The 12,514-nt window shown below is 43.0% G+C and overlaps 1 protein-coding gene across 17 annotated transcripts in view; it reads left to right on the forward strand.

The window, feature by feature from the left end:
- ARHGEF37 (Rho guanine nucleotide exchange factor 37) overlaps positions 1 to 12,514 on the forward strand; it is a 63,079-nt gene that overhangs the window by 11,409 nt on the left and 39,156 nt on the right. For all 17 annotated transcript variants that reach the window (XM_022590085.3, XM_089909508.1, XM_089909504.1 and 14 more), the window contains 2 exons: positions 6,916 to 7,112; positions 8,473 to 8,596. In XM_022590085.3, the coding sequence (XP_022445793.2) occupies positions 6,927 to 7,112; positions 8,473 to 8,596 (310 nt within the window). In that variant the 5' untranslated portion in view covers positions 6,916 to 6,926. The remainder of the gene's footprint in view (positions 1 to 6,915; positions 7,113 to 8,472; positions 8,597 to 12,514) is intronic.

Genomic DNA, 12,514 nt, shown 5'->3' on the forward strand with positions numbered 1-12,514 from the left:
TTCTTGTGTGTATGTGGAAAGTTTCTTGAAGTCGAGGTATACCTAGGAGTAGAACTCCTTGGCCTGACTGTGTGAATTTTCAACTTTTCTAAATATTGCCAAGTTGCTCTTTAGGATGGTTGCAACAATTCACATTATCGTACCAATATATGAGATTTCCCATTCATCTGCAGTCCTACCAACATTTTATTTTATTTTCATATTTTGCTGATCTCTTGGGCATGGAATGGTATCTCATTGTGGTTTTGTTTTGTTTTGCTGCACCACACAGCTTGTGGAATCTTAGTTCCCTGACCAGGGATTGAACCTGGGCCCTCGGCAGTGAAAGCATGGAGTCTTAACCACTGGATTACCAGAGAATTCCCTTACTAGGGTTTTAATAATTCGCATTTGCCTAGTTAAGAGTGAATTGAACATCTTTTCATTTGCATATTAGCCATTTAAATTTCTTCTTTTGTGAATTAACTTTTCGTGCTGGTATTAGCCAGGATTTAGTTGGAGATAACACGAAACATTCTATTTTAACCAGAAAGGGATTTAAAAGAGGGTCTTGGGACTTCCCTGGTGGTCCAGTGGTTAAGAATCTGCCTGCCAATGCAGGGGACACGGGTTTGATCCCTGGTCCGGGAAGATCCCACATGCTGCAGAGCAACTCAGCCTGTGCACCACAACTACTGAGCCTGTGCTCTAGAGCCCACAAACTGCAACTGCTGAGCCCACGTGCTGCCACTACTGAAGCCTGCACACCTAGAGCCCGTGTTCCACAACAAGAGAAGACACTGCAGTGAGAAACCCGTGCACCTCAACAAAGAGTAGCCCCTGCTTGCCACAACTAGAGAAAGCCCATGCACAGCAACGAAGACCCAGCGCAGTCAAAAATAAATAAATAAAAATTAAAAAAATAAATAAATAAAAGAGGGTCTTAAGAGCTTACCAAGTTGGTGGAAGGCCTGGAGAAGCAGTCCACAGAATGGGCCTTAGGAATGAGTCCCAGGGACTTCCTTGGTGGTCCAGTGGTTAAGACTCTGCACTCCCAATACAGGGGGCATGGGTTCAATCCCTGGTTGGGGAACTAAGAGCCCGCATACTACATGGTGCGGACCCCCCCCCAAAAAAAAAGTAATAATACAATAATACAGCTCCAAAGCTGCTCCAAAGAAGCCACTACCCTCTGTAACAATACAGAAACTGAAGAATTGGGAAGCTGCTGTCCCTACTGCTGGCTTCAAGATTCTATGACTTTAGCTACAATCTGTTGCCAGAACTATTGATTTCAGAACAATGCAGTACCTGCCCCATTAAATAGTTACTTCAAGCATCACTTCTCTTCCTACTTATGTAATTTCTAAATTCTGGCTCACATGAGATCATCTGATTGGTGGAATCTTACAATCTTAGCTGCAAGGGAGTCTGGAAAGCTGGGTTTTAGCTCTCCAGTTTCAGCATTACAGCAAGATCTCATAGGAGGAGGTTAAAATTGACACTAAATGAACTTAAACACTGTATTTGCAACCATATCCTTTGTCTATTTTTCTTACAGATTGCCTTGTTTTAATGATTCATAGAAGTTCTTTATATAGTCTAGGTATTAAACTTTTGTCAGTTGTGTTCACTACAAATATCTTCTGATCTAAGGCCCCTCTTTTCCTTTTTATTTTAGAATTGTTTATGAACAGAACATTCAAATATTATTGTAGTCAGATTTATCAATTTTTTCTTTGGGGGTTTGTACATTTTATGTCTTGTTGAAAAAAATTCTTCTTATCTAGAGAGTTTAAAAATATTTTCCCGTTTTCTTCTAAGAATTTAGAGCTTCACATTTAACATTTAGGTCTTTAATCCATCTGGAGTTTATTTGGTGTGTGCTGTGGGATTGCATTTGTTTATTTATTTTTTATAGGGGAGGCCAGTTATCTCATGGACCATCCTTTTCCCAGTGACTTATAATGACACTTACGTCATATATCAAGTTTCCATATTTACTGTGGTCTGCTTCTGGGCTCTCTAATCTGTTCTACTGATCTGTTTGCCCCTGTGTCAATATAATACTTTAAAATTATTATGACTTTCAAATGTATCTAGATATCTGGTAGGACAGGCCCCCCCACCTTGTTCTTCAGAATTGCCTTAGTCATTCTGAGCCTTTTTGTCCATATATATTTTAGAATCATTGTATTATGTTCTACTAAAAAAAACCCCAAACCCCCAAACCCTATTGGGAGTTTTATTGAAATTGTATTGAATCAGTTTGGGTCAATTTTCATCTTTATGATATTAACTTTTCCTATCCATGAACATAGTATATCTCTACTTGTAACTAGTTCTTTTTTGTGGTTTTGTTTTTGTTTTAATTTTTTCAGGCTGTGCCGTGTGGCTTGTGGGATCTTAGTTCCTGACCAGGGATCAGACCTGGGCCCCCTGCAGTGGAAGCTCAGAGTCCTAACCACTGGACTGCCAGGGAATTCCCAGCTAGTTCTTAAATATATTTAGATAAGTGTTTATAATTTTCTTCATAAAGATCTTGTACATCTTTTTTTTTTTTTTGAATGCATAGCTTGTGAGACCTCAGTTCCCCAACTAGGGATTGAACTTGGGCCACGGCAGTGAAAGCCTGGAATCCTAACGACTAGGCCACCAGGGAACTCCTCATCTTTTGTTAAATTAAGATATTTAGGAAGGAATAAATATTATGTGTTATTATTAAATCTTTTTATTATTATGCTGCTATTTTTCCTTAAATTGCACTCTTAAAAATTGTTGTTGGTATACACAGGAATATGATTTATTTTTGAATATTGATCTCCAGCAAAATTGAGGAATTCTCACTTTTTCTTACATTTAGTTTTTAGTTCACTTCAAAGCTGTAATTTAAAGAGATGGATAGTTCTACATTTGTGATGAGAAAGAGAGACAGGTGATTCTGCAACGTTTGTTATGAAAAGCAGCCTGTCCTCTTCTCTTTCCTGCTCCAGCCACTACCAGGCAATTCCTTCTGTTTTTTTCAGCTGATTGTTTTATAACACATATATACTGCTCTTTCTTGAGCTTTCGATTTAGACATTGTTCTTTAATTTCCATTATGGATGATGAGGCTCATTTTTTCTCCCTCTCCATCACCCTGTCCTCTCGGTACATAATATGAATTAGATCACTTGTATTATTACTTGTGTGGATTCTATTTATAACTGAATTGGGTAGTGACACATAATTTTATCTTTTCTGCACAATTTTTTTAATAAAAATTGTTATAACAATTGTTTGTTTGTTTTTTGCGGTATGAGGGCCTCTCACTGTTGTGGCCTCTCCCGTTGCGGAGCACAGCCTCCGGACGCGCAGGCTCAGCGGCCATGGCTCACGGGCCCAGCCGCTCCACGGCATGTGGGATCTTCCCAGACCAGGGCACAAACTCGTGTGCCCTGCATCAGCAGGCGGGCTCTCAACCACTGTGCCACCAGGGAAGCCCATAACAATTGTTTTTATTTGTTGGTTTCTTAGTTGCGTATGTCTTATCTGTGTAATTTTTTTAAAAAAAAATGTTTATTTATTTAGGCTGTGCTGGGTCTTAGTTGTGGCATGCAGGATCTTTAGTTGCAGCATGCAGGCTTCTTAGTTGCAGCATGCTGACTTCCTAGTTGCAGCATGCGGACTCTCAGTTACAGCATGTATGCGGGATCTAGTTCCCGACCAGGGATCGAACCCAGGCCCCCTGCCTTGGGAGTGCGGAGTCTTACCCACTGGACCACCAGGGAAGTCCCCGTCTGTGTAATTATGCCTACATAAGGACCATATTCTCTACTGATTTAATAAATTTGTTCTCAAGACATTCTAATACTCTAGCGCAGATTGTTTGCTGTCTGTCTGTCACCAACAGTCAAACTCAGAATTTCGTTTCACCTATCCTAGGGATTTCCTCAGCCTCTCTCACATATTAGATCACCAGTTCCCTGTATCTTGTATCGTGATTTCTTTCTTTATTTTGGTGGAACATAGTTTCCTGACAAGGAAACTATAAGGTAAATTCTCCAGGACTTCAAGGTTCTGAAATTTCCTCTCAGTGTGTTTAGATGTGATTTTTTTTTTTTTAACTTATCCTGCTTAGGACTTGTACTTCCTAGACCTAAGAATTCATATCTTTTATAAATTCTGGACAATTATGAGTCTCATCTCTTCATATATTGCCTCTTCTCACTCTGTTTATTCTTGTCTTCTGGAACACAGATTTGGTACATGATCTTCTTATTTCAATATCCAGATCCCTTAATTCTCTTTCATATTTTCCATTGATTTTCTCTTTCTTTTTAGCAGTCTGGATAATTTCTTTGGATCTATCTGCCCCTTTACTATTTCTCTTTCCTGAGTGTTTAAACTGTCCATTTAGTTTTTAATGTCAAAGACTAAATTTTTAATTTCTGTAAGTTCTGCTTGGTGCGTTTTCTTTGTTTTGTTTTGTTTTTTTTGCGGTACACAGGCCTGTCACTGTTGTGGCCTCTCCCGTTGCGGAGCACAGGCTCCGGACACGCAGGCTCAGCGGCCATGGGTCACGGGCCCAGCTGCTCCACGGCATGTGGCATTTTCCCGGACCGGGGCACAAACCCGTGTCCCCTGTGTTGGCAGGTGGACTCTCAACCACTGCACCACCAGGGAAGCCCTGCTTGTTGCTTTAAAAAATCATACCGGGGCTTCCCTTGTGGCGCAGTGGTTGAGAATCTGCCTGCCAATGCAGGGGACACAGGTTCGAGCCCTGGTCTGGGAAGATCCCACATGCCACGGAGCAGCTAGGCCCGTGAGCCACAACTATTGAGCCTGCGCATCTGGAGCTTGTGCTCCACAACAAGAGAGGCCGCGACAGTGAGAGGCCCATGCACCGCGATGAAGAGTGGCCCCTGCTTGCCACAACTAGAGAAAGCCCACACACAGAAACGAAGACCCAACACAGCCAAAATTAAATTAATTAATTAATTAATTAATTAAAAAAAAAAAAGAAGTAAAGCAAACCAAGTAAAATTCAAAAAAAAAATCATACCGGTCTTTATTTTTTGTACATCTTTTCTTTTCCTGCTTATTTTATAGTTTCTATTTGATAGTTTGATTATCTGATGTTCTTGGGTCTAATCCTGCTCTTTGTTGTCTCTGATGATGTGCACTTACACTGGAGTTCTTGTAATTTTGGATTTTAAGCTCATCTTCAGGACAGGGTTATCTCTTGGAGTACCATGTGGCCTAGGTTAAGGATGTGTCCTCCTGGAGACCTTTTATTTTTTCTGTGGGTACTCATAGTAGCACTATTCCAGGACTTGTTTTTTTGTTTATTTATCAGCATTGAGCTCCTTGGACCACATGTGTAGTATACATCTGAACCTACAACCCAGTGAAAGCAGGCCTGTTGTTATGAATTTTCAGAAAGGACTTTTTCCTTTACTCAGGACCCAAGCCAAGATGCAGCAACATCTTTGTCATCTTCTGTGTGGGTAGGGAGACTTTTTTTTCTAATCCACCATTTCACTGGCGTGCTTGAGGGATCCCAGTTCTGGAGAGAAGCTTGCTTCCTGATTCTGCCTGGGCACTGATGCCCAAGTCTCTGGATCACAGAGCTGGGCAGTGCCCTCTTCCATGCCCATCCTGTCCACTTTGGCTACAGCTGCATCAGCTTAGCTGCTCCTGATCTGGTTTTCAGCTCCCTGTTTGGGGATCCCTGCTGATTTCCTTTACTGTCTTTTTTTTTTTTTTTTTAATTTATTTATTTTTGGCTGCTTTGGGTCTTCGTTGCTGCGTGCAGTCTTTCTCTAGTTGCGGCGAGCGGGGGCTACTCTTCGTTGCAGTGCAGTCTTCTCATTGTGGTGGCTTCTCTTGTTGCGGAGCACAGGCTCTAGGTGCGCGGGCTTCAGTAGTTGTGGCTCATGTGCTCTAGAGCACAGACTCAGTAGTTGTGACGCACAGGCTTAGTTGCTCCGCGGCATGTGGGATCTTCCCAGATCAGGGCTCGAACCCACGTCCCCTGCATTGGCAGGCGGATTCTTAACCACTGTGCCACCAGGGAATTCCCTCCTTTACTTTCTTGCAAGCCTTGCCATGCAGTGAAAAGGAAGTTTGTTATAGCTGATCTAGCATTTCTAGGTGTTCTGTAGTAGGGAGATTTTTTTTGTCCACAGTATTGCCATTTGTACTTTTTAAACTTAGAGATAAAGGAGAAAAGTATATCTGGCTGGGAGGATCAGCAAAGGCCTTAGAGATGAATGTCAGAGCATAGGGACATTGGAGGGGTCACAGCAGGTGCAAAAGCATGGAGGCAGGAAATGACCATGCAGGTATGGAGAAAAGCACATAACTTTCTTTCACTGGAGTGTGTCAGGGAAGAGGAAAACGAAGTCAGAGGTAGACCACAGAGCAGCAGATGGCTATTACAGTCTCACAGCAGAGAATACCAGGATCACAAGCTTTGTTTCAGGAAGTTTAAACTGGAAGCATATCCAGGATGAATGGATGTGGGTGGCAGCAGGTGGGAGAGGGGTGTGGATTTGAAAAAATGATCCTGGAGGTGGTGGAAATAGTCCAGGCGATAGGTAGTATGGCCTGAATGGGGTAGTAGTGGGTAGAGAAGGAGGGCGAGAGAGACTCAGCTGAACCAGATAAAGAAATCTAGGTCAAGAGCTGGGGGGAAAATAGAAGAAAAGCCAGGCAAGCACATTGTCTGAATCCTGGGAAATGAATTTAAAATGTCAACAATTATCTGAGCTGCGTTCTACCTTTTAAACTTGTTCAGATACTGCCCACAAATGCTTATACGCAGTTCATCTTGACTCTGTAGGCAGCTAAAGATGTTTTTAGGCCATCTGATGAACAGTTGTCTTTGGATTAGAGACAGCATGTCCCAATAGAGCTCCCAGAAGTGAGTCCGGATGTGTTTGTCTTTCCCAGAACCTGCTGACATGACTGATCATGGGGATGATGAGCTGTCCTCTAGGACAGGGAGTCCAGACGAGGAAGGTCGGGTCCCTGAGGAGAGATCCTTGCTGCATCAGAGTCTGGCCGTCAGGGAACTCATCGACACCGAGGTCTCCTACTTACACGTGCTCCAGCTCTGTGCCTCGGACATTAGGAGCCACCTGCAGCAGGTACCTGGGTGGGGCCACACTCAGCCTGTCTTTATAGGGGCAAGTGTGAGTCCCAGCTCCTGAAACCTCACATCTGTTCCTGGCGCAGGCTTGATGGAGGGGAAAGTGTGGTGGATATGAAGTCACCTGGACGTAAGCCCCGGTACTTCCACTTACTGGCCCTGCAACCTTCAGCAAGGCTTTTAACACCTTGGAGCCTTAGTATATTCATCTGCTAAATTGACAGAGAGTAATCACCTCAGAGAATTAAGTGAACTAATGGATAAAATAGCCCTTTATTAAGTTTAGAACAGATTCTTTTAAGTGACCTATTTCTAATTGTCTCATTTGGAGGGTGGTAACATGGAAAAGTTATCATTATGATGGGTTTCTATTTTAGTGTTAATTTTTTACATCTTTTTCCCCCCTGATTTCAGAAATAACACAGGCTGTCTCTCTAAAATGTCAAGCATCCCCTAGCATGTAAGGTACATAAGGGGAAAGGCTGTTTAGTTCAATGTATCCCAGTTCTTGACACGTAAACAGTGGACTTCAACTAGTGTTTATTGAATGAATGAAGTAATCAAATAGATAATGTAGAAGGTGAAAGCCCTCTCATATTTCACCCTCTAGAAATTGGGATTTTTCTCTGTAGGCATTAAACAAACAGATATAGATTGTTACTTATTTTATTTTTTGTTTGTTTTTGGCTGCACCAGACGGCTTGTGGGATCTTAGTTCCCTGACCAGGGATCGAACCTGGGTCCACAGCAGTGTCGGGGTTAAGACAGCCCGAGTCTTAACCGCTGGACTGCCAGGGAATTCCCTGTTACTTATTTTAGTAAAAATAAGAGCATACTCTATTCTTCTACAGTTAGCTTTTCCCACTTGATTGTGCATCCAGGACATCTATCTCTATATATATCCTATATATGTTCATGCACATATATAGATGTCCTGCATCCTTTTTAACAGTGGGATAGCTTAGTTCACAGGGAATGGAGTTCAGAATATATCTCAAGGTAATGGTGGTAGGTGCCAAGTATGTCAGAGCTGGAAAGAAGTCCAACTTCCCACACTTATATGACAGATGGGGAAAATGAGAGAAGAAAAATTATAGTTGGCAGCAGACCTAGGATAATACAGTTCAGCTTTCCTTTCATGCTGAGCACTTCGTCTCTCTCTCTCTCTTCTTGTAGAGTAATGAAAATACCTAATTATAAAATTTCAAAGTCCTTGCAAACATTCCACTGGGACAGTCTTCCCAAGAGTGGTGGAACCCCAATGATGTGACTGTTCTGGACTACTGTCCAAAGCCTCCAAAAAAAGTCACTCTACTGAACTCCTAAGCGACCTCCCATGGTGCCTTTGTTCCTTCCAGCTGCCGCAGGGAGATCTGGATGTCCTGTTCTCAAACATCGATGATATCATCAAGGTGAACAGCAAATTGCTTCATGACCTGCAGGAGACAGCCGCCAGGGAAGAGGAACAAGTGCAGCTGATTGGTAAGCAAAATACCAGGCAGTTAGCAGCCTGAGATTCCTGAGGAGTTGGTCTCAGCATGTGATCATTGCTGTATTTTCTCCAGCATTCCAGGGAAATGCAGCTCAATGAGAGGCTGTTTTGGGGATCCCTGAAATATAGCATGTCAGAGCTGGCAGGACCCTCAAATAACATGCAATCCAACCCCATCACTACAGATGAAGAGACTGAGGCCTAGAGACAGGGAGGACATCCTAATGGACACAAAATTGGGTAGTGGAGTGGCTGAGACTTTCTTCTGGGATTCTTTCACATTCATTCATTCAACAGTTATTTACTGAGCCCCTGCAGTGTGCCAGTCACTGTGCTGTGTGTTGGGGTCACAGCATCAACCAGAGGGTCCAATCTTCTGTTCTCATGGGTTAACAAGTTAGCGAGAGAGACAGATGACACACAGATAAACAGGAGAATTTTAAGTAGTAATTTGTAATTTAAAGAATTACAATTTTAGTAACGTTTGAGAAAAGAGAAGCCCTCCTGAGGAGAGGACACTTGAACTGAGAGCTGTTAGGGAGGAGCCAGCTATGAGAAGATCTGGAGGGAGAGTAGAGAGAAGAGCTATGCAAAGGCCCTGAGGCAGGGGTGAGCCTGGGAATTTTGAAGGACAGGCAGAAAGAAGCCTGGTGTGGCTCCAGGGGAATGAGTGAGGGGTGAGTATTAGGAGATAAGATAGCAGAGGCAGAGAAGGACCAGATCCTGCAGGGTGTTCTAGGTCTTGGTAAGTAGTGTGGATTTTATTCTACATGTGATGAGAAGTCATTGGACAGTTTTGAGCAGGGAAGTGATATGAGATTTGTTTTTCAAAGATCCCCTTGGTAGCTGTGGACAATGGATTGTGAGAGGGTAGCAAGAGTGGAAGTAGCGAGACCAGCTGGTGGCTTTACCTCCACCTAGGTGAGAGATGAAGGTAGACTCCTAATTCTGAAATGGTTAGGATGACCAGACGTAAAGAAGGAGGGACAAGTGGGTATAAACCTCATCCCTGTCTTCTGCAGTCTCTTCGCATCTGCTTGACAAAATTTCTGTGGTCAAGGGTTTTCAAGTGGAGTCAGGGGACAAGGGTGAATGGTGTTAGGCAGAAAAGAGGATGAGGTGGGGGCATCCACCCAAGTCACGCTGGTCTTTACACCCCCAATCTTCTACCCTTTCTTAGACATGAATGATGATGGTGGGGATTAAAAATAACAAATATACACATTTTGAAAAAGCCAACTTTCTGAGTGTTCATTAAATGACCAGCACTCTTCTGATGTACATGTATTAACTCATTTAATCCTCACAAGAACCCTGAACGGTAGTTGCTGTCATCTCATTTCCCAGTTGAAGAAACTGAGGCACAGAGAGAGGAAGTAACCTGCTTAAGGTCATCCAACTAGTGTCAGAGCCAGGAGGATGTGCATTGCGGCAGGTGGCCTCTGGAGCCAGTGCTCTCAACTACTGCACTGAACAGCTTCCATGCAGTAGAGAGTGGGATTGAAGCCTGTGTATAGTGTGTTTACTATTCTCCTAAAATTATGATTCTTCATTAAAATAGCAATGTGAAAGTGTGACTATTTCTTTTAAATAGAGGAATATTTAAATGCAAAATTAAGGAACAAGATTTTTTTAAGTATCTAGGTAGATATTCTTACCTTTTATCATTTTATCCTTATTTCTGTTAATAATTACCACTTATTTGAGTGGAAATTGTTATAACCTCAGGTTGAAGACAATCCAAGGTTCTGGGGACTCTGAGGTTAGCATCTTCTGTTGCTATGGGTTCTAGGGTCCACTAATTCCTCGTTAAGGGTCCCCACTTATCCATCTCTGCCTTCCTGCTTGATCTACAAAGAGTCAAGGTGCTGCTTTGTCTTCTGAGCGTACCTGGTAATATCTCCATTCCCTGCCTTCACTACTTCCCTAGTGGAGTTGCCACATAAAATACAGGATGCTCAATTATATTTGAATTTTACATAAGCGATGAATAATGTTTTAGTATAAGTATATCCCATGGGACATTTGGGACATACTTATACTAAAATATTCTTCATTATTTATCTGAAATTCAAATTTAACCGAGCATCTTGTATCCCCCCCTTCCCTAATTTGGCAAACCTATTCCCTGGCTTTTACTGAGTCTACAGAAAATAGCCTCCTCGTCCTCTGCCTCTCGTTGTTAGCCAAAAAGAGGCGCAAAGAATCCACATAGCTTTTCTTCTCCTAGGTTCAACTTTGTGCCTAATCAAGGCTGAGCTGGTTCCTACCAGTTCTCTCTATTCCCCTCTCAGCCCCCAGGCCCTGCTATGCAAGGAAGGCCCTTTTCCCAATTCCATAGCCACGGCATTTTAAATGTATTTATTTATTTATTTGGCTGCGTTGGGTCTTCATTTCTGCGCGCGGGCTTTCTCTAGTTGCAGTGAGCGGGGGCTACTCTTCATTGCGGTGCGTGGGCTTCTCATTGCTGTGGCTTCTCTTGTTGCACAGCACGGGCTCTAGGCATGCGGGCTTCAGTAGTTGTGGCACGTGGGCTCAGTAGTTGTGGCTCACGGGCTCTAGGGCGCAGGCTCAGTAGTTGTGGCGCACAGGCTGCGTTGCTCTGCGGCATGTGGGATCTTCACGGACCGGGGCTCGAACCTGTGTCCCCTGCGTTGGCAGGCGGATTCTTAACCACTGTGCCACCATGGAAGTCCCAGCGCCAGCATTTTAAAAGATTTTTGGACCTTGGGCGTGAACCTCCCAAGTGAGTCAGGTTCTGTGTTCTTATAAATGATTCCAAACACGATGCAGATGTTCACAGGAGTTCCCACACAGGGTCCTATCATGGGAAGGCATCATGCTGTAGTCCAGTGTTGTCTAAAAGAAATCTAGTGTGAGCCAAATTTAAAGTTTTTGAGTAGCTACATTAAAAAAACTAAAGCAGGTAAAATTAATTTTAATGATATATCTCGTTTAACCCAATGTATCCAAAATAATATTTCAACATGTAATCAATATAAAACTTATTCATGATACATTTTACTTTTTTTTTGGTACAGTCTTTGCAATCTGGTGTCTTTTACACTGACAGCACATCTCAGTTGGGATTCTCCATATTTCAGGTGCCCAGTAGCCATCTGTGGCCGTGGCTTGCAGGTTGAGTGGTTTAGAGCAGGGGCCTTGGAGTCTGACTCACAAGGTTCTGCCACCCACAGCTCCTTCATGTCTCTGAGCTTCAGTTTCATGCCTTCTGCATGAAAATAGTACCCATTTCTGTGCCAGCCATGACTGTGGGTACCTAACATGTAGTAGCCCTTTTTATTCTCATGACACTGTTACTTGTTGATTATTATTATTATTATCCCCATTTTACTAAAGGAAAACCCGAGACTCAGAGAGGTTAATTAACTTTCCTAAGGTCACACAGCTTGACCAGGCTGAGTCATGATTTGAACAGCTCTTTCAGACTACAGCCCCAGCTCTTGGCCTTCCTACCTCCCTTTCTCATTTCTCCCAACTAGAGGTAGAGTACCGTTTTGATACTGGGAGTAACTCTTTGCTGCTGTGACTTCTTTCCAATCTGTGACTAAGGAAGGACAAGAGGAGAGGAAATAAGTCTTTGGTGCCCCAAGCATTCCTGCCTGTTGGACAGCTCTGCTCTCTGCTCTAGGGGAGTTTGCCTTCCTCCACCCTTCAGTTACTGAAGTGCCCCTACCTCTGGCCATGTACTGGTATGGTAAGGTTTCTTTGGCATTAGTTGCATTCCTGCAGAATCACCCTAGTAATGAAGAATATGGGAACTGCCCTAGGTTTTAGGGCTACGCCCAAGCTATCTCTTAGTGGGATCATCTCTGCAGCTGGCTGATCTCCCTATCATACACATTCTCCCTAGCTGCAATTTCGGGTAATCTTTCCTGGTCATGTTC

Source organism: Delphinapterus leucas, chromosome 3, assembly GCF_059928025.1.
Source record: "Delphinapterus leucas isolate spDelLeu-1000000601 "Yukka" chromosome 3, BTC_Dleu_Yukka2, whole genome shotgun sequence".
Lineage (NCBI taxonomy): Eukaryota > Metazoa > Chordata > Mammalia > Artiodactyla > Monodontidae > Delphinapterus > Delphinapterus leucas.